This window comes from Schistocerca gregaria, chromosome 2 (assembly GCF_023897955.1).
Source record: "Schistocerca gregaria isolate iqSchGreg1 chromosome 2, iqSchGreg1.2, whole genome shotgun sequence".
NCBI lineage: Eukaryota > Metazoa > Arthropoda > Insecta > Orthoptera > Acrididae > Schistocerca > Schistocerca gregaria.
The window spans coordinates 753,790,526-753,816,188 of NC_064921.1; the positions used below are offsets into that span (position 1 = coordinate 753,790,526).

The following is a 25,663-nucleotide window of genomic DNA, read 5'->3' on the forward strand; positions in this document are numbered from 1 at the left end:
CTGTCCGCCCGAGAACCCTGATTTAGGTTTTCCGAGATTTCCCTAAATCGTGTAAGGCGAGTGTTGGAATGGATTCTTCGAAGAGCGCGGCCGTATTTTCTACCCTATCATTCCTAGCAGCGTATCAACCGAAAGCGGAGATGGAGGGAAGGGGTAGGGGTGGGAGCAGATACGGTTTCTGCTTCCCAAATTCCTTTAGATATTTACGTGATCCACAGTAATAGCGACACTGAAAATAAGGGCGGCATTGAACATTTTTAGAAAATCAAACAAGTGCTACTTTAAAAAAAATTGTTTTGGTTTGCAATATATTCCCCTTTGGCATCAATACATTTTCACATCCGATACGACCACTGCTTTAACGGATGTGAAAATGTATTGATCTCAAAGGGGAACATATTGGAATGTGCTACGTCAGAGCTGTAATGTTTGGGGGTCCATGGTGCTGAGCTTTAGGGCATCCATCTAATAAATTGCTGAATGCGATAATGCGTTGGAATGATGGAAATTTTTATCTCGAACTTGTTCAAAAATTTGGGGCAAACAGACTTTTGCGTACTATCCGGCAGTATAGTACGTCTATCTTTTAGTGCTATGGTGAAAATAAACCCCGTATTAGAAAAAAATAAGTAAGCGTCTTCTTACCAGCATTGTGAATTCGTCGGACATTTTTAGGCTTAAGATCTGTCCGAAAGACCCTTGAGCCGATAGTTTTCAGAATCATAACAATGAGTCCAAGATTCACCACCACTAACGGTATTCCAAACAAAATTTGAAGTGCGACCTTGGAGTTTTTCCAGAGTTTTTCTGCTCCAATCAGTATGTTGTTTTGTTCGGAAGTAAGTCTATTTGGAATCCAATGACAACAAAGTTTTCTCAAGTCTGACTGTTGTCGCAAAACATTTTGAATTTGACTCGTACTAATGCCCAGTGTCACCCACATAAATTCATAAGATGTCCGTCGATCTTCTTCAAGCATTGATCCAAGAGCGACAACATTTTCATCAGTAACAGCAGTTCTTGGGCATACTTCAAGGAATTCATCACTAAGAAACATACGATCTCATTCAAACCCGATCTTTACAGTGTTTAGGCATTAGCGACGACTTAAAATAAAAAAAAATATAGTCCTAAAATGTTCTCTAGCCAAACTCATTTTTCGGTTGAACCAAAATCTTTAAATAATGATAATTAACAAACTGTTAAAGTAGATTGAACAAACTTCACTGCAGGCAACTAGCAAAACATTAAGAAGTATCTACCAAATAAAAAAACAAATTTCATTTGTTTTTAGACCCACACTGTTCTAAAAAGTCTCAGAATCTTTCTCGTACGTCACCAAATATGCTGTTAGCATTTTGGTTTCAGCTATTTTTGCTTATAACTACATGAAACTGTTGAATCCTTGAAGAAACTACATTACTGGCCATTAAATTTGCTACACCACGAAGATGAAGTGCTACAGACATGAAATTTAACCGACAGCAAGAAGATGCTGCGATATGCAAATGATTAGCTTTTCAGAGCATTCACACAAGGTTGGCGACGGTGGCGACACCTAAAGTGTGCTGACACGGGGAAAGTTACCAACCGATTTCTCATACATAAACGGCGTTGCCTGGTGAAACGTTGTTGTAATGAATCCAGGTTCTGTTTACAGCAGCATGATGGTCGCATCCGTGTTTGGCGACATCGCGGTGAACGCACATTGGAATCGTGTATTCGTCATCGCCATACTGGCGTATCGCCCTGCGTGGTGGTATGGGGTGTCATTGGTTACACGTCTCGGTCACCTCTTGTTCGCATTGACGGCACTTTGGACAGTGGACGTTTCATTTCAGATGTGTTACGACCCGTGGCTCTACCCTTCATTCGATCCCTGCGAAACCCTAGATTTCAGCAGGATAATGAACGACCGCATGTTGCAGGTCCTGTATGGGCCTTTCTGGATACAGGAAATGTTCGACTGCTGCCCTGGCCAGCACATTGTCCAGATCTCTCACCAATTGAAAATGTCTGGTCAATGGTGGCCGAGAAACTGGATCGTCACAATACGCCAGTCACTACTCTTGATGAACTGCGGTATCGTGTTGAAGCTGCATGGCCAGCTGTACCTGTACACGCCATCCAAGCTCTCTTTGACTCAATGCCCAGGCGTATCAAGGCCGTTATTACGGCCAGACGGGGTTGTTCTGGGTACTGATTTCTCAGGATCTATGCACCCAAATTGCGTGAAAATGTAATCACATGTCAGTTCTAGTATAATATATTTGTCCAATGAACATTCGTTTATCATCTGCATTTCTTCTTGGTGTAGCAATTTTAATGGCCAGTAGTGTAGTTGACAGACCGTGTAACCGTCTTGTACACGGCCCAGGATATTAATGCAAACAGCTGGCAAAATAACCACTTGTTGCAACGTGGACGTGCAGCAAGAGAGTGAGTGAGCTTCTGGAGGGTACCGACAGAGATATGGAGCAATACCGACTCCAGGGTCGTGATCAGCTGCGCTGGGGTTCTCGATTGAGCACCCATGGTGCGAATAGCCCGATCGGTGCGGTCCCACGGTTTCGCGACTCAGTCTAAAACCGAGGAGTCTAGCGGCAATGGAAGTACGGAAAACTCATCCTAGTGCTCTTAGAACCACGCATGTATACAACGAGCTGTTTGATACGTTGCATTGTCTTGCTGGTAGATGCCATCGTGCCGACGAACAAACAAACTGTATGTAAGGGTGGGTATTGTCCCCAATGACATATGCATACTTATGTTGATCCATTACGCCATCCATAATGACGAGATCAGCCAGAAAATGACACGAAAATCTTCCCCAGACCATAACGATCCCTACTCCAGCCTGGATCCTTCCGTCGATTTTGCAGGGCGTTTGCTTTCAGGCGTTTCACGCCGTACACGTCAGCGGCCACGTGTCATCTGAAAAGGTTACTTGTTCGACACTTAGTGGACGTCGAGTTGCGGTAATGGCGTGCGAATTCCATCCATCATCGCCAGCATGTGTGCACAATCCAGGCGCCTGCTGCGGGGCCCATACGCAGAAACGTTCAATGAACGGTGGTTGAGGAGACGTTGTTAGTAGTCCGTTGGTTCGTCTGGGAGGCCAGCTGCTGAACAGTTGCACGTCTACTCGGCCGACACTTCCCCGCAGCCGTCGTTCGCCCCTGATATCGATGACCCATGGTGCAGCACCGTTGTCTCGGCGCCGGGTTTGGATAACGCCTTTTTGCCATGCACAGTGTGCGTTAACCAAGTCGGCACACGGACGGTTTACAAACTTAGCCGTTTCGGAAATGCTTCCACCGTTGGCCAGAAAGTTAATGATCGTGCCTTTTGGACGTCAGGAAAATCGCCCCTCTTCGGCATACCACTAGGACTGCACTGTTGCCTGCGTCCCTCCCGGCACACTTTATAGACCATCCACTGCTGGTGCTGCCGTCTTCCATTACTGAGTGGGTGGTGGACGTTGACGTGGTGGTCACCTTAATGTGACAGGACTGTGTACCTCCAACTGCATTCTGTCCCGCCCTGTCATACGTTTTCGCGGAGGGTGCAAATATCTCATAAAATTGGAATGATCTGAGCCTTATCCGTGACTGCATTACGAAGAAGCGAGTGACGTTGTGCTCTGCTATGGCTGTACTAGGTCTATTTACATAGTAAACAATAGAAGATCAAAGAAAAACAGCTTTTCTTTAAAAAGGTTTCTGTAACTCGAAAAAGACACAGAAAAGTTAGAAACACACGGGAAAAGTTTCTTTCATCGAGAGTCCGTCGCCGTTATTCAGTAACGTGAAAATAGCACACCCGAGGGCGGCGAAAGCGTGAGACGTCAGCTAACCGATTATGAGAAAGCTAGAACAGCTTTACTGGCCACTCAAGTGTACCAGACCTTGGTTGTCGTCAGTGATAGAAAACAAAATACTTGAAACTGATGCTCACATGAGACGCTGTGCAGCATATGAAAATTTCTTCATTTTGCGGAACTATGGCAGATCCAATGACGGATGTGACTGGCTAGCTAAACTTGGTTGTCATCAGTGATACGAAATTAAGTAGTGGAAATTGATGCTCACATGAGAGACTGCAGCAAATAAAATTTTCTTCATTTTACGGAACTGCAGCAGATTCAACGACGGATGTGGCTGGCCAGGGCCTGCTTACTGTTTGTGGATGTTGCCTTTAGTCAAAACTGTCTCTGACCGCTGTAGGACTTAACTTTTGAGGTCATCGGTCCCCTAGAACTTAGAACTACTTAAACCTAACTAACCTAAGGACATCACACACATCCATTCCTGAGGCAGGATTCGAACCTGAGACCGTAGCGGTCGCGTGGTTCCAGACTGTAGCGCCAAGAACCGCTCGGCCACCACGGCCGGCTTGCCTTCAGTCGCTTGAAGTAAAAGAACTTTTTCAACGTTTATGGTGTCCAAGCCACAATCGCAGGCGACGACCGCTAAATACATCCTTCTAAGAATCTCAGTAGGAATGAGTTTTTTCGCGCCCATTGTTTGGATGGCGCAACTAATATGAATGGGCGGAACAAAGGTGTGAAGAAATCTTTCTTCGATACCAGCCAAAGAGCTTTTGCGTACACTCCAGTAATCATTGTTTGGATCTTCCCCCAAAGGAAGTTTCAAAAGGCCTGATCCCTTGTGCGGTGTCTTGGTAACTATGAATGACGTTTCAAATATAATCCCGGAATCCGCAAAAAAGAGAAATGTGTGTGCAGATGTTATGCTAACATCTGGTGACAAAACGAATCCAAATCCGTAAGTTCAGCAGCTGATGCCGGTGTGTCCGACCTGATGAGCTGTGAGAGTAAAATCTTAGACACATTTCAGAGAATACTGCAAGCTAATCCAGAAAAAAGTTGCCGAAGTATTGAACGTATCCAGCTCAATTACAGACAAAAACCTTCAGTTCTGGAGGGCTGCGCGAAGCGGCTCGAAAAGTTATTTTACGTGACAGGCACTATTGAAATCTTTGGTTTATTCGAAGAACTGACCAGATCTGAATAGAATTCAAATTTTAATGCGTCCGGAGTGAAACGATATGCAGACATTTTAAAAGCAGCTCTTGCGAAACTCAGGACTGCAGAAGCGTTTAATATACTGTTGCAAAGCCAAATATTATTCTAATAACCTAAATCTGAAAGACCCGAATATCTCAATGACACGACAAATACTAGCGACGTTGAAACATACACTCACCGTCCTATCCTTAAGAATTATGAAGTGAACGAAGATTTAAGGAAGATATATTTGAAATTTTAGATCTCTTTCTGAATGAAAGTCAACGACGATTCAACTACGAGCATCTGAAACGACTGTCCCTCATCGAAGAGATACTTGTTACGTTCTCCCGATCCTCCATCTACACGACCATTGGAGGAGTTGTTTGCAGTACACACACATAACTTTAATGGGGACAGGCTTCATGCAATGTTCGAAATGCTGCAAACAGTTACCACTGGTGCACAACCAAGCCAGGATAACTTATTGCTGACCGGGACAGGACTGAAGAACATTTCAGGAAAATGTTCGCCTGATTATTCCTTTAATGACAGTTCCAGTATCATCAGCATCCTCTCGGAGATCATTCAACGCATTGCGACAACTTACATCACAGTCCAGACTAACTCATCTACACCTTCTTTGGGTTCATAATGATAGGACTCGGAAACTTATTCTTGTCATGAAAGAATTTGTTTCACAAAGTATGGAAAGGAAACTACTTTAGGAAATTTTGTGTAAACCCCTTCTTTTTCGAAGCAATTATGATTTAATTTTGTCCTTTAACCTTTTGGTGGCAACCAGAGGAATATTTGAACAAAAAGTATTAAGTTACTTAAATTAGACGTGTATGGTCATGTGAATAATTATACATTCATTGCTTCAAGCTACAATATATTACCCGCAAGTATAACTGCCATAAAAGGCGCATGCTACAATAATAATATTACAATGTTGTTCGTGTGGCTGAAATAATTGGTGCATGCTGCACTATTGCATGTGAAGCGTCTCAAAAGAAATCTTTTTTGCAACAAAACACAGAACAATTCTGCATTTTACACTCGACTATCCCTGAGGGCTTCGCTTTGCGCCCATATTCTGGCCAGTGTCCAAACCTTTCATACTGCACATCATTCACTGTCAAAAGAGCTGCTGTTTACTTCTAATTTTGGTCTTGTTGTTCATCCATCAATCAAAGCCAGGCTTCCTCTTCTCAGAAAAGGTAAGTCCCCTTGCAGTGTCCCCATTGTTAGAATTCGGTAACACATATGTATAATACCTCAACTTGAATACTTCCATTTTCCGTTTATATGCAGTTTTCGTTGCCCAATAAAAAACAGCGCTATAAAATCGAATGGAAGTCTTACACTGTTAACTAATGCTCACATAACCTCGCAACATGTCTGCAAAGACGTTTTGAAAGTCTAGCGATTTTTACCACATATGGGAATAAATAGCAACAGTTTAAATTGCAGTTTCTTTTGTATCTACTCACGCCGGCCGGTTTTGGCTATCATAACCGTTATCAATTCAAAATTACGTAGTTTACCCAGATCGCATGAGCAGCCGGCGCTCGCAGCCAAAAAGTAGACGTCAGTGATTGTTCCGGCAGCTAGGTAAGTATGACTACGCATCGCCCATGTGAAACTCAGCTTGCCCTCTTTTCACATGATATCCTGGATGAAGGGCAACAAGCAGGTTCCATAGTCCTAGATTTTCGAAACGCATTTGACGCGGTGCCCCTGTGCGGCCTGATAACGAAGGTACAAGGGTACGCAACATGTTCCCACATATGTGTCTCAACGACTTCTTAAGGTAATGAAATTTCCTGAATATTTAATTTATTAATATTGCAAGATCACAGGATACAGTAAGCGCGATATAATCCATTGCAAATGTGAAATGCTGGTACAATAATAACCGGTGTAATCGCCAGAATGTTGAATGCAAGCATGCAAACGTGCATGCACTGTGTTGTGCAGGTGCCGGATGTCAGTTTGTGAGATGGGAATTCATGCCTGTTGTACGTGGTAGGTCAATACAGGGACGTTTAACGTTGCTTGTAGCTGACGCTTGATTCGTCGTCCGATGATGTCCTATATGTGCTCGATTGGAGAAAGATCTGGTGAGCGAGAAGGCTAAGGCGACAACTCGACACTCTCTGTAGAGCAGGTTGGGTTACAACAGCGGTATGTGGGTGAGAGTTATCCTGTAGGAAACATTCCCCGGAACGCTGTTAATGAGTGGGATCACAACAGGTAGAATCATAAAAAAAATGGTTCAAATGGCTCTGAGCACTATGGGACTAAACTGCTGTGGTCATCAGTCCCCTAGAACTTAGAACTACTTAAACCTAACTAACCTAAGGACATCACACACATCCATGCCCGAGGCAGGATTCGAACCTGCGACCGTAGCAATCGCACGGTTCCGGACTGCGCGCCTAGAACCGCGAGACCACCGCGGCCGGCAGGTAGAATCATCAGATTGACGTACAAATTTGCAGTCAGGTTGAGCTGGATATCCACGAGGGTGCTCCTGCTGCCATACGAAATCGCATCCTAGATGCGATAACTCCAGGTATAGGTGCAGTGGGTATGGCACGCAGACAGGTTGCTTGCAGATCCTCAGCTAGGCTCCTTGTAAGCAACACATGGGCATCACACATGGTAGTACCATTACTCATCAGAAAACACAACAGAACCCCATCCTGCCCCGCAATGAGCTCTCGCTTGACATCACTGAGGTCACAAATGGCGGTGGTTTGGGATCATTGGAATGCACGCTACAGTGCGACTGGCTCGGAGCTCCTTGAAGTAACCGTTTAGTAACAGTTCATTGTGTCGTTGTGGTGCGTACTGCTGCTCAAATTGCTGCTGCAGGTGCAGTACGATACCCCAGAGCCATACGCCGAACACGCCAGTCTCCATTCTCGGTAGGGCCACGTAGCTGTCAAGAGACCGGTCTTCTTGCGATCGTACATTTTCGTGACCGCCGCTGCTAGCAATCATGTGCAATATCTATATTTCTGCTAAGTCTTTCTGCAGTATCGCTGAAGGAACATTCCGCTTCTCCTAGCCCAATTACACGACCACGTTCAGATTCAGTGAGGTGGTTACAATGAAGCCTTTATCGTGTTGAAGACTTTCGTGACTAACATAAACTCACCACTTCAATCTAAAAGGTAATTAGCATTCACGACCGATAAAGCTTTTATTTAAGTCGAACCAGAGTTGCATCCCGAGAAATCAGAATAGGCGTCATCTATCAGATGGAGAAACAAGCTTACCAACTTCCGTTTATGTCGCACAACTCCTTCTTGGTGTTCCGATTTTTTCCGTCTGTGTATATAAACGATCTGGCGGACAGGGTGAGCAGCAGTTCACTGCTTTTTGTTGGTAATGCTGTGCTATTCGGGAAGGTGTCGTCGTAGAGTGACTAAGAGGATACAAGATGGCTTCGAGAAGAGTTGTAGTTGGTGTGATGGATGGCAGCTTGGTCTAAATATAGAGTAATGTAATTTAATACAGATGATCAGAAAAAACAACCCCGTAGTGTTAGAATACGGCAGTAGTGGTATGCTGCCTGACGGAGTCACATACATTAAATATCTAGGGGTATATTTGCAAATCAGCATGAAATGGAACGGGCATGTAGAGGGGAAGGCGAATAGTCAACTTTGTTTTATTGGGAGAAAAGTGTAGTTCATTCGTAAAGGAGACTGCATACAGGACACTAGTACGACCCATTCTTGAGTACTAATAAAGTGCTTGGGATGAGCACCACGCCGGATTAAAGGAATACATCGAAGCAATTCAGAATCGGGATGCTGTATTTGGTCCAGTAGTTTCTAACAACACGTAAATCTTACGGAGATGCTTCGGGAATTCAAAACCGAATCCCTGGAAGGAAAGCGACGTTTTTTCGAGGAACGCTACTGAGAAAATTTAGGGAACCAGCATTTGAAGTTGCGCGGAGAACGATTGTCCTGCTACCAACGTACATTTCGCGGATGGATCACGAATATAAGCATGGACTGTGCGGCTGGTCCCGGCGGAGGTTCGAGTTCTCCCTTGGGCATGTGTGTGTGTGTGTGTGACCTTAGTAGTTAAGACCCATAAGATTTCACACACGAATATAAGAGAAATTGCGGCTCGTACAGAGGCATATAAGCAATCGTTTATCCCACACTCTATTTGCGAGTGGAACGGGAAAGGAAATGCCTAGTAGTGTTACAAAGTACCCTCCTCCACGTACCGTACTGTGGCTTGCAGAATATGTATGGAGATGTAGAAGGCAACCTGGCAACCTTGATTCTCCTCCGAACCACTACACCACTCATGGTGGTACCGTACGAGAAACTAATGATTAGCATTCCAACGAAGCCGCACAAATCAGAAATGTGTAACACCATCTACACTAGATGGCATTGCACATTCCTCATTTGTGCGGGTTCGTTGAAATGCTGATCATTTGCATATCCGAGCATACCGTACAAGATACTGCAATTTCCTGTTTGTTGCATGCTGCCGTCAGTATGTTCCAATTTTAATGACCAGGAGCGTACTTCGGCAGTGCACACAAACATTGCCTATGATAGGGCTAAACCTTTCTGGCAGTCGGATGCAGGTCAAGTCGTGACAGTGTAAATGTCGCGTGTCATGGGCTCAAGTAAAGGATCTGAAGATCGAAATGAGAATCGCAGTGCCGACCGTTGACACTCATGTCGAGCCCCAGCGTGCGCTGTGATGTTTCAAAGAGACACATTTTTTTCACTGCTGCAACTCTTTGTGATAACTAGCCATCTTTATACATAGGACGGGTCCTTTCCAGTCTATGGGCTGGTCTCTTAGCCGACACACAGAGCGATACGACCATACTCTGCCCGTGCCCCACCAACGTGGAGGTGAACCACTAAGCCCTCTTTCTGAGAATTTATTTGCAGCCATAAAATGAATACACAAAGATTTGTCAAAATTATAATTATAAAGTAAAGAGGCAGCAGGATGTGAGTGTGACTGGGCGCCGCACCCGAATGCAGTTCGGCGCCTGCCCGCCGGCGCGGAGCCCTTGGTGGCAGGTGCCGGTGAACGCGCGGCCTCGTGACGTAGAGCCAGCGATCGAGTGTTAGTCGTTAACCTGTTGCGGCTCCCAGCGGTCAGTGCACTGCGAACAGGCCGCACATGCAACAAGGCAGGCCCCGAGAGGGAGGGGAAAGCGACAGGCTGCGTCGGTCTGGCGGCTTGTGAAAATCAGTCCAGCTGCAGCCCGCCACGCAGTAAGCGTTGCGTTGCAGACTGTACGTCTGTGAAGTCAGCGACGTGTGCATACAGAACTACGCGTAAGACGGTAGATTCAACTTGATACCAATTTAAAATACGTTAGATTCACCGTTAATTCCATAGAGCAATACTGTGCAAACCCTCATGGATGTGAAACATGTCAGCAGAATACGGCAGATAATACCTGCTCCACAAAACGCCTCTTTTTTTATCTTTAGCCTTCTGCTTTGTTACGGCCGCCACGAATTCCTCTCCCGTGCAAACCTCTTCAGCTCAGAACAGCAATTATTTGTTGGATGTATTCAAATCTCTGCTTCCATTATGAGTTTTTACTCTCTACAGCTCCTTCTAGTATCATGGACTTATTCCCTGATCTCTTAACAAGTGTCCTATCATCCTGCCCCTTTTTGTCAGTATTTTGCATATATTCCTTTCCTCGCCGATTCTGCGGAGAACCTCCTCATTCCTTACCTTATCAGTCCAACTAATTTTCAACATTTTTCTGTAGCACCACGTCTCAAATATTTCCATTCTCTTCTGTTCCTGTTTCCCCAAAATCCATGTCCACGTTTATAATTAATGTAAATTCCACAAACATCGATTTATAACTTTTTGTCACGGACTTGCGTCGGGGTATACAGAGTTATTAATACCCAAAATAATGACCAAATCCTTAATACTCAGCATTTTTCATAATTGCCACACTATTGGCGAAGAGCAGTAGTTAGTATATTATTTCCAACAATAAAGTTTTTTTCCTCTGAAATACCCATGTAAATTTTTCAATCACTAAATCGGTTTATGCCTACGTCGTTTTTGGCCCAAGGCTACATCTTTGCGTCTACGTCAGAATGTGATTTACGTAAGACTCCAACCAGATTACTCAGTGTTCTAGTATGGTAGGAGCCTCACGTAAATAGTGACCCGTAGTGTATTCTGAGTCAGTCTTACTCCAAGATTTATACACGGGCTGTTCCAATTAACTTATAAGCAGAAACCGGTTTAGGCGCCGACGCAGTTAAATGACCAATTGACTGTAATAACTTTTACTAATATTAAGTATTGCAAATATACGTGGGATCCAATAGGCTGTCTAGGTGAAATGGTGAAGATGGGGCAGGTTCACCGTTATCGGCGAATGGGTATCTGTATCAAAAAATGGTTCAAATGGCTCTGAGCACTATGGGACTTAACACCTGAGGACATCAGAACCCTAGAACTTAGAACTACTCAAACCTAACTAACCTAAGGACATCACACACATCCATGCCCGAGGCAGGATTCAAACCTGCGACCGTAGCGGTCGCGCGGTTCCAAACTGAAGCACCTAAAACCGCTCTACCACAGCGGCCGGCGGTATCTGTATCTTTTGAGTTAGTATAGTGAGTGCATATGCAGTGTTTCATTGGGGATTGTTGCAGAAGTAATAAGGCGGAAGAGAGTGAAACTCAGTGCCAGCACGTAGGGCACTTCTGTCAAATGTTATTAACGGTGCAATCCAACTTAAAGTCTCCTTCTACAGTCACATAAACACCTACTGCGTCACAAATGCCTACTCGACTAGATCCTATTAAAAATTTCAGTTTTAATTCAGGACATTTGGCACACAGCCTACTAACCGAGAAACTTATGCAATAATTATTTATCTCATAATCAACTAGATTGCTGTAACGATCATTTTTTACCACTGAACCTTTGTCACGCTCCCCCCGTGAAACTGGTACTTTTCCTAAGTACACACTTTTCTTCTGAACGTTCAGCTCAACGACCTGTGCAGGAACAGCAACACGGTGTTTAAATGGTGTAGAGTAGTGCTACTACCAGCACACTGCGACTTTCTGCACCTATCGGTGTCCCACGAATAGGTGTATGACGATCATTACACGCGGAACTGCTGTACCCGTTTAATATACAGTGCGGGACAGTTGTACCCGTTTAATATAGAATACGCCCACAATCTTCACGCTGGCGGCAATGCCATAAGACTTGAATTTTATCACTTACTTCCGTGAGTACTACTCACTGATGAAGCCATGTTTACACGGAATGGAATCAACAACACCGTAATAATCACCGATGGTCGCAGAAAAATCCAGTCGCCACAGTGGAAACCAATTTCCAAGTTCGCTTTTCGATCAATGTTTGGTGCGGTAAGGTACAGTCAGTTTAGAAGAGCAAATGACGAGACATAATTACTTGCATTTTTTGGAAAATTCGTTTTGTTGAACAGTCTAAGAACGTTCTTTCGGCCAGGCGGACTGCAGCGAACTCCTGCATCACGGATCCCCTCCACATTTTACCATTCTTGTGAGGGAACATCTCACCCGTACTTAACCTAACTGATGGATTGGTCGTGGTAGTACAGTTAACTTGCCACCGAGATTGCTGCACCTTACTCCATTAGATTTTTGATTATGAGGTTGGATCAAATCTGAGATGTACAAACGAAGGATGAATTTGAGAGATGAACTGCTTGGTCTCATTATGGAGGCCGCTGCCCTCATTGGGGAACGTGCTGAGGCTCTAAGACAAACAACATAACATGTTCTTCGCTACTCTTATGATCGCCCAGCGTAGGACATCTGCTCTATGATTTTAATACCTTCCTCTACTTTTCCTTTTGGTGTACGTTTTCCCCTTTTGGTTCGCTGTTTTCATTTTCTCTTTTGATGTGGTACTCCATTAGTTTTACGCCCTTTTACTTTCCCCAACTCCTTTTGGAAACTGTTTTACCTTCAAACTTGTTTGCATGAGGAAAAAGGGACTGATGGGCCTGTAGTTTGATCCCTTTATATCCCAAACCAACCAAACAAGCAAGAGTACACAAATGGATTAAAAATGACGGTGGAATATTTGAACATTTATTGTTAACTGTATGACAAGTGTAATGTCACGTGTACGATAGTGCTTAGAAATGAATGTGTTAGAAATACGTATTTTTCATTTTATTGTAAAGCGCAAGTTGTTATGTTGTTTTCCTCTGACACCGTGTCATAGGTAAGCATACGATATCTATCTGTTTATGTTGTATATATTCTTTAACTACGAAATAGTCGCATTATTATTCAAATCCTCCTTTTGTAGTAGAAAAATGAGCTTCAGTGAAAGTCTGCAGTCGGCCGATGTGACCGTGCGGTTCTAGGTGCTTCAGTCCAGAACCGCGCTGCTGCTACGGTCGCGGGTTCGAATCCTGCCTCGGGAATGGATGTGTGTGATGTCCTTAGGTTAGTTAGGTTTAAGTAGTTCTAGGGGACTGATGACCTCAGATGTTAAGTCCCATAGTGCTCAGAGTCATTTGAACCATTTTGTAAGTCTGCAAAATGGTCACTCTGTTGGTTAGGAAAGTAAAGGTGGCCGCAGACAGAGAAAAGGGAAACTAAGACTCAGATGAAGCGAAATCTGGTTTTCTAAGCCTTATGTTTGGATGTCTCTTCCTAAAGTGTGCCGCCCAATCCTTTTTTTTCCTTGTTGAGTATGTATGGTAGATCATTCCGCTCAGAAAGCTGAAATGCCAAAAAAAGTTCACTTGTGTGTGAAATCTTATGGTAATTAAGTGCTAAGGTCATTAGTCCCTAAGATTACACACTACTTAACCTAAATTATCAAAAATTGTTCAAATGTCTCTGAGCACTAAGCGACTTAACTTCTGAGGTCATCAGTCGCCTAGAGCTAAGGACATCACACACATCCATGCCCGAGGCAGGATTCGAACCTGCGACCGTAGCAGTCGCTCGGCTTCAGACTGTAGCGTCTAGAACCGCACGGCCACTCCGGCCGGCCTTAAATTATCCTAAGGACAAACACACACACACCCATGCCCGAGGGAGGACTCGAACTTCCGCCGGGACCAGTCGCACAGTCCTTGACTGCACCGCCTCAGACCGCTCGGCTAATTATGCGCGGTCTGAAATGCCTAGTGGCACAAATTAATTACTGATCAGCCATAATATCTTACTTCAATGTCAAAAATATGGTTAAGCGTTCTTCCTCTTACTCATTGTTGAATACACTTCTCAATTACCAAGAATCTACTCGTCTGCAACAGCGTCACAATTATTTTACAAGAACTCTCCTTTTAAGTGTTTTACTTGAGACACTGAATAGTTTGGCTGCTGTAGCAAACGGTATCTTTTCTTTTCTTTTACAGCATCCAATGCCTGTTGGATAGCATTAGAATCCCAAGATTTTTGTAGTGATCTGAAATAAATTGATGGCCTCTTGGCATACACCCGTAATAGGAGAACGTAGCTTTCAGCCAAGTTGTTAAGACACTAATACCTACGTACACCTGTTTTATGAAGTACTCTTGTCCTATAATGAGTTCCCTTGTCTTGAAACAAGGTAAACACATTACAGAATATACGGCATGTGGCCACATTGCCCCGTCAGAGGAGCCTGGCCACTATGCCCGACTGGGCACCGTTGCGCTAGATGTTGCTTGATTATGAAATTACATACCCTAGGTAATTCATAAACAGCTGGTTTCTAAGGCTAAAATACAACGTTTTACCAGCGTTGAAGCAATTAACTGTCACAAAATGAATGTCTCCCTTGCCTTACCCCCACGGAACTTGCTGAAAAAACCAAAGAAGTCTCTTTCAGCACTTTCAAATGTTCCCCATTAGGCTACAGCAAACTGCAAAATAACGAAGCGTCCGCTTTACCCGCCCTGGCCACTACAGCCGTCCTAACAGTCCGCAAAATCCAGTGTCTTCCTGCAGTTCATTAAAGACGGTAATTACCATTAGGAAAGGTCTTGTGGAAACGAAATATCGTTGTGATTTACAAACCGACCCGAAAGATATGGGGCACCTAAAGTCAGTCCAGCCTCTGTGACCGAGTGGTTCTAGGCGCTTCAGTCCGGAACCACACGGCTACTACGGTCGAAGGTTCGAATCCTGCCTCGGGCTTGGATGTGTGCGGTGTCCTTAGGTTAGTTAGGTTTAAGTAGTTCTAAGTCTAGGGGACTGATGACTTCAGATGTTAAGTCTCATAGTGCTTAGAGCCGTTTGAACCTAAAGTCGACCAAGGATGCTCGCAGTCCACTGCAAAAATTAGGAACTCCAAGATTCAGTGTAGTTATACAGACATGCAAGTGTGTATTAAAAGAGCAGTCGAAGAACGATTGTAACAGAATGGCAACTGTAGAATTGGAGAAACAATCAGTTATTTTGCATACTGGAGACATCAGGATTAGATTTGATAAGACTTACGTACTGGTAGCCACAGTTGGATACTATTAAAAACTATGTGAAGAGATAGCAGAGATTATTAAACTCCCCAATGATTTTAATCCGAAGGAGGGGGTTGTAAAATTGAATGGCACCTAGATTACAGGGCTTCAGAAGATGTGTACACGTCCTCCACCACTGGATGACAGCAACTGCGGACGACAGCAGTCAACAACGGCCAACTGCGCTCGAGTTTTCCGAACATGTGACATCACACCTCTGCCCAGTAGCACTCAAAAAAGGTAATTTTCCTTCAGTCAGAAGGAAACCAGGGTGTGCATCGTGCCTTCTCCAGAAATGGGATGAAAACGCTGGGTTTCAACAAGAAATTCACTGGACCACAACATAACATCCTGGAACCTACTTCTACATCCATACATATTATGAAAACTAGATGAGTGCCCAGCGTTGCCCGGTATGTATTTATTTCAGTCTTTGATTAGCCCATGTCCTCCTTTACCCTCTCTCTGTTTATCTCCTTCTCTGTCCATGTTCTCAAAACCCTGTCTGCCCACTTCACCCACTCCCTGCTCTCTGATCTTCTTCTGCCACTGTATCTGTCCACCTCCTCCTGCCCCCTCTCTCTGTAAATCTGCTCCTCCCCCCCTCTCTCTCTGTCGTTCTGCTCCACTCCCCTCTATCCATTTGATCCTCCCCACTCTGTCCATTTGACCCTTCTCCCTATGTCCATTTCCTCCTCTCCCTCTCCAACTCTGTCCTCCTACCCTCTCTTCGTCAATATCTTCCTTCCCTTTCTCTGTCCATCTCCTCCTCCCCTTCTCCCAGTTCATCTTCTCTTTTTTCTTTCTGTGTTGTAAGGGATCCGTGGCCCCACAAGTATATATGCTAGTATCCGACGCCCAGGTCGATAGTAGACAGGAGTCGATTGTCGAGCGCTGCAGTAGGCAGTGAGACTAGTGTCGAGTCAGCAGTAGTAATAGAGAGTGTCGAGTGACAAGAGGTGCAGGTGGGTAAGAATGGTGGTCGAGTGAGTTGTGAACGGTAAAATTCACCGGAGTATGACTAGTGAGCACGGCCCCCTGATCGTCGCGGGGTTGACACTCACCAATACCGATTCGCGAGTGATATGAAGTGCCGAATTACGTGTTTCGCGTCAACCGCGTCGGCCAGCAAGAACCATGGATTGCAGTGAGGATTGTTGTGGATGTTAACCATCATCATTGCGTGTGACGAAATACCGAAAATCAGCAAACAATAAGAAATATAACTGTGATTAGACGTGTAAGGCAAAGGTAGCAACTGCCTCAGAATTGGTGTGTTATATCAGTTTGTAGATCGCAACCTTTGTGGTCCTTAATAATAGACAAACTTTCAATCATTCCACTATTCAGTTGCAAAACAGCCGCACTCGGTTGAAATATCCCCGAAACCACAGCAGAAAAACCGATAGCCTTTCATCTATTAGGCACACGGTCATATAATCACAATAATTAACTGTTTGGCGGCCTTTGATAAATTACACAAAATCCAGTAAAAGAATTTAATGGGGGGGGGGGGGGGGCTGTGGGTGTTTCAGTGTCCATCTCTTTCTCTCTCTGTCCTTCTTCTGCCCTTTCTCTGTCCATTTCCTTCTTCCCCTCTGTTTGCCCATCTCTTCCTCCACCTGTCTCTGTCCATCTCACCCTCTCCCCTCTCTCTGTCCATATCCCTCTCCCCTATATTTGTCCATCTCCTCCTTCTCCTATCTGTGCCCATCTCCTCGCTGCCCCTCGCCATCAGTCTATTTCTTCCTCCCCTTTTTCTCTCCATGTTATCACAAACACCCGAATAGGACGCTGGTGGCTCTTATCCCTGCAGTATTTCTTTCCAGATTGTAAATAATATTTGTACCAAATATGATTTAAATAGTTCCAGGGGTTTAGGATGAGCTTTTCATCCATGACTTATGTCCACTCATACTCACAAGTGAAATATATTTTATATATTTTAAACGTATTTCATACGTATTTGTACACATATTTCACCTGCATGTAGGCGAATTTCGCCCTGCAATTTGATATTCAAGCAAACTTTCCACCCGAACAGGCTTTGGAAGGCGCAACGTGACCGACCGATCACCGTGTCATCCTCAGGCCATAGGCGCCATTGGATGCGGATATGGAGGAGCATATGGTTAGCACACAGCTCTCCCGGTCGTTATCAGTTTTCGCGAACCTTATTTTTACGCAGCCCATTGTTCATTACGTACCTCCTGAACTATGTGCTGCACAATGATGTAATTTTGCAGGTACGTCCGGTGTTACATATGGCAACTGTCTACGAAACGTGTTGTGAATAGAGTTGGTAGTAAAGAAGTAATAAATTAAAGAGTCATGCCTGATGCGGCAGTCTTACTACATGTACGGCCAAGATGTAGGAAGCGATAAACTTTTTTTTTTTCCTTTCATTGTATCGTCGGTGTCGTCAGCGAAATAAAGTTTCGTGTGTGCGTGTGTGTGTGTGTGTGTGTGTGTGTGTGTGTGTGTTGGGACTTATGGGCGCTGAACGTCGAGGTCATCAGCGCCCTGACACGCATAAAAGGTACCGAATGTGGGCAAACCTAATAAAATTGAAGCACACACGCAAAGAAATCAGGAAAAGAAGGAAAATGCTACATAAGAAAGTAGAACGTAAAGAAAGGGAAAGCGTAGCAACAAGAATGCCACAGTAAATTGTCGTTGGCTAGCCACTTACATAAAATATGAGCGAGCTTCAAAGAAACTGTCAAAGGTGTGGGGGTGAAAATGGAGTGTAGCCACAGCACGCGAGTGCCCAGACTTTACTCAATCAGTATTTGAGAATGAGAGCACTTAATGGCTTGCAACAGACTTTACATGTGATTTCAAAGCTTAACAAAAAATTTCCTTGTTGACAAAAAATGTTCAAATGTGCGTGAAATCTTATGGGACTTAACTGCTAAGGTCATCAGTCCCTAAGCTTACACACTACTTAACCTAAATTATCCTAAGGACAAACACGCACACCCATGTCCGAGGGAGGACTCGAACCTCCGGCGGGACCAGCCGCACAGTCCCTTGATGACAATCCACACAATACGATGCAAGGAAAAACGTTTGGCGCTTACTACATCTTTGCTGTTAATGCAGTAAAACTGCCGCATTGGGCATGACGCTTTAAATTATTACTTCTTTACTGATAACTGTATTCGCGACACATTCAGTATACAGCCAGTATTCACATATACCACAGGAAGTGCCTACAGAATTATATCATTGTACGACACATTGTTCAGGCGATATGACGTCATAAACATTGATCTGCGTGAAAACGAAACTGCGGGTCGAAATTCGGTTTGTATAAAAAGGTGAACTATGCACACAAATCTGTGAGAAATTATTTAAATGTTTGTGATCTATGTGTAAGCGGCCAAAGTGACGGGTAAAAAGTTCATCCTAAATCTCTGTATCGATTTCAGCCAAACATGATACACATACGAGTGTTACTTACTATCTGGAAAGAGATACCGTGAGGGTAAGAACCAGAAACTGTATATTGGAGTAGGGGTGGGTGACAACGTAGAGAGGGAAAGGAGTATGAGAAGGTGGGCAGACACATGGGAGAAAGAAAGGGATCGACACAGGTAAGGGGAAGAAGGAGATGGACAGAGATAAGGGGTGGCGAAAATGAACAGAAAGGGGAGAAGACGGACAGAGAGAGGAAATAGTTGGAGATGGACAGAGAAAGGGAACAAGAGAAGATGGACAGAGCGAGGAAAGAGGAGGCGCTGGACAGAGAGAGGGGAGAGGAGGCGCTGGACAGAGATAAAGGAGAGGAGGCGCTAGACAGAGAGAGGGGGAGGTGCGAACGGATAGACAGGGGAGGGAAGGAGGATATGGGCAGAGAGAGGAGCAGGAAGAGATGAGTGCAGTATATGTGAAATAGACGTATGTGGGCGAAGCTAGTATTTTAATAAATGTGGACACTCAGATACCCTACTGCTCTTTGACTGGTCCTCTGAATCCTATTGAAAATCTCTTGGGCTGTATGGAACAGAGGGTGACACGCAACAATCAACATTCCCGTAATTTCTGGGATCTAATCACCAATGAGCGGCCCTGCCGGATATGGCAATCCTGTAACAAATCGTGGTCTCTCTTTATCAACCAGTTTAGGCAATTTTCAAGACAAGAGCCAGTGTTACCCGATATTAGCGTGAAATTTCCCGGTGGTGACAAATTTTTTCGCACTGTACTGTTGTCAGAGGAGTAGCCTTAAGCAATCGCAAGCGTTGGCTGTATTGCACTGTGCGCCCGGTACTTACGGTGTGCTTAGATACTTACAGACACAGCAGACGCCAAAGCCGAGAGCACATGGGCCGTGGGAGGCGCCGCCCTGGATGCGGCATTCGTACGTGTTGAGGCACACCCCTGCAAAACAGCACGCCGAAGCCACTCGTACCCGCCTCTAGCAAATCACCTCTCGTAAATCATACACTCAACAAAGCACTTCAACAGAAGTCAAAAACAACACAAATACACTACGTACAAAGTAAATACTATACACTAGCGGAAAATGAAAAATGAACTTCTCTTATGATGTGACATGACGATAATGGTGATGATGGTGACGGAGACACTCTTCAAGGTATCCGTTGACGGTAACTTTATAGCTCGTCATCTGGAAAGCGCAGGAAAAAAATATTTCTTGTACGTTTGCATGTTAGACGAAAAACTGGTTGATTTCGTTAACAGTGGCAACACATGCCCAACTGTCGTCTTCCAGTCAGAAATGATGTTTGATTAATTCGGTTCTTCGTGTTTCGAGGTTCAAATTCTCATCCTCAGGAAGCTCTGGTCTTGAATGTGGTATACAACATCGGATTGATATTCTTATCAAATTATGTGCTCGGACGTATCTAATAATGTAACATAGAGCATGCTGCTACAGTAATATCACCGCATATGCACTAAATATGAAGTTGAACAAAAACAACTTGAAAACGAGAGTTTAAATCTCGAAACGCGGAGTCCAGAATTGATAAAAAATGTCATTTGTTGCTGTCAATCATTTTTTTGTATTGTGGCTCCATACTATAGGCCGAGCTAAAATTGTAAAATTGTCATGAATTCGAATTTTGTCCTGAACACCACTGTGCTGTGTTAGGTATGGTCCTTCCTCGACCTTTGAATGAATTACCCGGCAAGTTATACGGGAGCTACCGTTTAACGGAGACTACGAAACAAGTTACAGCTCGGCATTTTTCATATTAATAAATATTACTAGAAGTGAGAGAAGTGATAGGTGCAAGATAAGACATACCGGGAACGTATGTTTCTTGAAGTTCCTCTAGAGTGATTTAGAAAAAAAAACATATGGAACCGTAATTATGATGGCCAGATGGGGATTTGAATACTGCTCCTTCCGAATGCGAAGTATGAGTTGGAAGTGTAGTTGACGACACGTGAAAGCTTGGGCCTGTGAAAAAGGCCCCTCTGCGATGGGCATTCCAGGAGCGAATTATATTCGCCCTTGGTTTCAAACATAAAAACATTATTTAAAGAAGCTAATGTTTAGCAGCAGCAGAGTCTTCTATGGAACGCTGAAGCATATTCAAAACTTATTACTACCGTCAGCCGCAGCCACTGCGTACACCGTCAACACAATAACTTCGTCGCCACTCTGTAGTTCACCGTCGAAATTCCCCCCATTCTGCTGCTTATGATACATCTCACTCATTTCAGTTAATCTGCCAAGCACACTAGCTTTTAAACAGCGCTAGCCGTTGTTCATGACACCGTTACACCAAACTGTTCCTACTAACATTATTTTAACAACCGGTATGACCGCCGGTTGACTGCCAGGAAGATGGACTACTTTTTTCCTTTCTTAGGACGAGCTCTATTCTTTTCAGATAAATACCGACGAGCTGAGAGTGAGGCAGTGAATTTATATCTGGGAATACTTGGGAGAGGAGTTCGATAAGCTATAGAGAAAGTGCGTATAACGCAAACACGATTCGGAAAGCAGCCTGTGACCACTGAAAGACAGTGCCACAGATCACCCAGAAAGATCGTAAGTAAAGATATCTGTTGATCTGGAATCCAGAAGGCACAGTCTATACATTATGTCGCATTGCTAGATCATTAATTTTGTAATTTATAATTTTGGACTACACTACTACCACACAAAACTACACTGTACAACATTACTGCACTTGGTATTAGAAACCAAGCTGGATCTCTCGCTGGTTTGGATGGTTAGTCCCCTGTGCACTGAGGTGCAACTCAGGATTCACAGACCTGTGCTGCTGTGTCAGCCAAGTTGTAGAGACTGGGAGATGGCTGTCAGGATCTCAGGAAGTCTTATTTGGTCCTCCCCGAGGCTCGTCTCATCCATCACTGCTTCCAGACGGTTGTTGTAGGTGGGTGATCTGCTGTGGCATGTCTTGTTATCATGATGTAAGGCCTCTTCTTGGTTGTCTCTCAGCCTTGTAGGCTTGCATTTCATAAACTATATCTTAGCTGAATGCGAGTTCAGTTTATGTCACAATTCTCCATTCCTTATTATAGGATAGACTGTTACATTTCCAAATGCATTTCTGTTGTGGTCCGTAACATCTTGTCTAGCAGGACACTCCCAGACGAAGTGATTCGGTGTACATATTGCTCCACGTTCACAAGTGGCTGTAGTGCGCTGTCGTATTTTTAGTAATTAGTTGGGATACGGACCATGTCCCGACACTACCTTGGTTGAAAGGAAGTATGTCATTCTTGTTCTTTCTTTTATGTTTGGAAGGAAGAGGCAGGTCCTTCTCCGTGTCCCTGCCCTATCCCAGATTTCTTGCCATTCTCTATCAATGCATGCTTTTATTTCCTTATTCGACACGGCTCTTATGTCCAGTATCTCCTTTACCTTTTCATATTTGCGCTTTTTGAGCCAATATTGTGCGCATCTCTTTCTTACAGCTAGATGTAGAGGTAGCAAGCCTAATATCACCAGCAGCGCCTCAGCCGGTGTAGTTCTGTACGCGCCGTCCGCAGTTCGTGGTCTAGTGGCTAGCGCTGCTGCCTCTTGATCACTAGGTCCCGGGTTGGATTCCCGAGCGGGTTGGGGATTTTCTCTGCGCGAGGACTGGGTATTTGTGTTGTCATCATTTCATCATCATTAGTGAACGTGGCGAGATTGGACTGTGTACAGATTGGGATAATCGCGCAATTGAGCGATCCACAAACCAAACAATATCTATACGCGCTTGTCGGGCGCAGGAGTACACTTCTCTGCGCTCGCTGTCGAGCCTGTGCTATCCTTACCTTTCTGGTTGTATCAGTCCACACACTCGACCCACAGCCCACAACAGCGAGTAAGATTGCGTTGTGGTACGTTCTTATTGCACTTAGTGGCAGCTGAAAACTTCTCTGGACAATTGTAGCTATTTTATTTAGGATTTTAATATCTCTCTGGCAGGCTATTTCTACATGTGCATGACAGTTTTGCTTTTCGTCGATATTAATTCCAAGCTAACTATATATTTATTTTCACAGTTTCGCCATTTATTCTGGCTGTGGGGTTTCTCGTTCTTGGTAGTGTTCCTTTTAGTAACATATAGACCGTTTGAGCGCTGCTATTGTTAGTTAGTTTTCTACGCACGAGATACTTAGTCTTTCAAGAACTACCTTACTGTTTAATTTAGCGCCACGTGGGATTAGCCGAGCGGTCTGAGGCGCTGCAGTCATGGACTGTGCGACCAGTCCCGGCGGAGGTTCGAGTCCTCCCTCGGGCATGGGTGTGTGTGTTTGTCCTCAGGATAATTTAGGTTAAGTAGTGTGTAAGCTTAGGGACTGATAATCTTCGCAGTTAAGTCCCATAAGATTTCACACACACTTGGACACTTTAATTTAGCCCTTGTGTTAGCAGATACTGTAATTAGCAGACCGTGTGAATAGGCGATGCAGTCTCTAGTGTTTGTTACACTCTGAAGCTGTTCAGTGTTAGCTCTTTACCAACACCCCTGAAGCCTGGACCACAAACAGCCTTCGATGATGTCTTTCACAATTTTTTCCCCGGTACATTCTAATTGCACCTGCTTGTCTGTGCAGTAATCTCGTGGACTTTTATAGAGACACCTTGGACAGTCTGTCTGTTTCAGTATTTTTAACAGGGCAGGCTACCACAAATTATCAAACGCCCCAGCAATCTCTTTATGTCTATAACATACTTGTTGTCTGAGATATTCACTGCATGATTTATCGCATCCTGGTGGATTTCCCTTTCCTAAAACAGTGCTGCACGGGGCTCGTGCCTATTAACTGTCTGTGGTCCCTCAGGAGGCGACACAGTAGCTTTTCCTGTATTGGGGCTAGAGCATTACCAAACAAATCGACCTGCAAGATTTCGGCTCTCTTGGGTCTTTGTCTTCCCCTTTTTCAGTGTAATGATATCCGAGATTTTCAAAATTCTGAGAACCAGACCCTGTAAAAGACATTCGTTTAATAACACTGTTATATATGGCACAATTTGGCCCGCCAGCTGGCACAACAGTTCTGCCAGTATTCTGTCAGGACCTGGTGCTTTCTTCTTCTTTAGCTTCATTATTGCCTGTCTCACTTCCTCCCGGACAAATGGAATCACAACATTGTTATTCACATGCTGCTCTGGTGATTCAGAGCGAAAATGCTGATGGAACTCTCTGTCTTCCATCGTTTGGCTACATAGTTCTGAGTAGGTACTGCGCTGATGTTTGCCGTCGTCATCGTCCGTCGAACCTTCTCACTGGGTGATAGAACCTTATTTGTTGCAAGTTTGTATAGAAAACCCCAAACATCCGTTACCGTATGGTCCTTAATGTACGCCTCCCAGTTTTTTACTCTTGTTTGGTGTAGTAGTTCGTTACATTGTTGTTTGACTGTTCGGTACAAAATCAGCTTTCTTTGTCGTTCTGTTTCCCCTGAGGGTCTTTGGTAGTATCCCCTCCTCTCCCTTGATCTATGTCACAAGGACTGTAGGGCGGGAGTCGAGGGAATTTTAAGACCTTTGGACTTCCCAACTACTGTTAGGATCGCCATCTGCAGCGCTGGCAAAAATTCGTCCGCTTCGCCATCAACATCAGTGCGGTTCCTTGCGGTGGCTGTATCTTGAATTCTGCCTTTAAAATTTCCCAATTCTCTCAGCGTAGACTGTATAGTCGCTCGGGCTGGATGTTAGTGTCTAAGTCATTATCTGTGTTTGTAATTATGAAGCAAAAGAGTTTATGGTCACTTGTTCTAAGTCTATCACAGACCTTCCAGTTCGCAATGTGGTCACTGACTTTCGATTTTGCGAGGGTGGTGTCTATATCTGCTGTCACACGTACGCGATTTTGGAAAGCAGGTGCGCTGAATGGCCTATTCATGAGATGAAGGCCAAGCTCTTGTGTAGAGTCCCGAAGGTAGAGTCCTCTTTCGTCCATTAGTCTTCTATACCACAATACTGATTCCGCTTTTGCGTCCATTACGAAAATGTTTCTGTCGTGTCGACCCAGAATTCCTGCTGTTTTTAAGTTTTCTAAGCGTGGTTGTACTTCCTGACTGTATTGAAAATATTGTTTGGTTGTGTAAAATTTTCCTAAGAAACTCATTATTTCTATTGCCACAGTGTTGATGTACCTTTGTCAGTGTTATGTCTCTACCTGGCACCACAATCGCGGCCATTGGACGTTGACCTGATATTATGATGTGTGCTGTAACTGGTAAGCGGGGTAAAGCCTCGTATCTGGAATGTGGTACCTGTATACACAATCTCCTCTGACACTTTCCCGAGTTCTCGCATGGCCATGGCATTACGCATCGCATTTATCTGCCAGATCTTAGTCCTTGGCTCTGTTCCATTCGCCTTGGGGTGTGATTTTATTATAAGTGAGTGCTACGGGAACTAGCGAGCACATAGCTATGGGGCCAGTGTAACCTGTGATCATATACATTTTGGCTCTGTGTCATCAGTAATTTCCTGTACAGATGTTCAATATCAGGTGTCTTCTGCCTCCTCTTCAAGAAGACGTCAAGTACAGTCTGCAGTTCCTTCGTACTTGTAGGCAGGTTGTTGACACTGAGCTGAATACGATCAAATTTCTCCGTGACAGGAAAATGTATGGTAGAGCCTCTTGGATGACTGTGCCTAACCAGGT

The 25,663-nt window shown here is 44.3% G+C and overlaps 1 protein-coding gene across 3 annotated transcripts in view; it reads right to left on the bottom strand.

The window, feature by feature from the left end:
• Positions 1-25,663, bottom strand: part of LOC126334936 (uncharacterized) — a 194,971-nt gene that overhangs the window by 90,251 nt on the left and 79,057 nt on the right. For all 3 annotated transcript variants that reach the window (XR_007564790.1, XM_049997677.1, XM_049997678.1), the window contains exon 3: positions 19,845-19,931. Coding sequence is in view for 2 of the 3 variants with exons in the window: in XM_049997677.1 (XP_049853634.1) it covers positions 19,845-19,931 (87 nt within the window). In the remaining variant the exon portion in view is untranslated. The remainder of the gene's footprint in view (positions 1-19,844; positions 19,932-25,663) is intronic.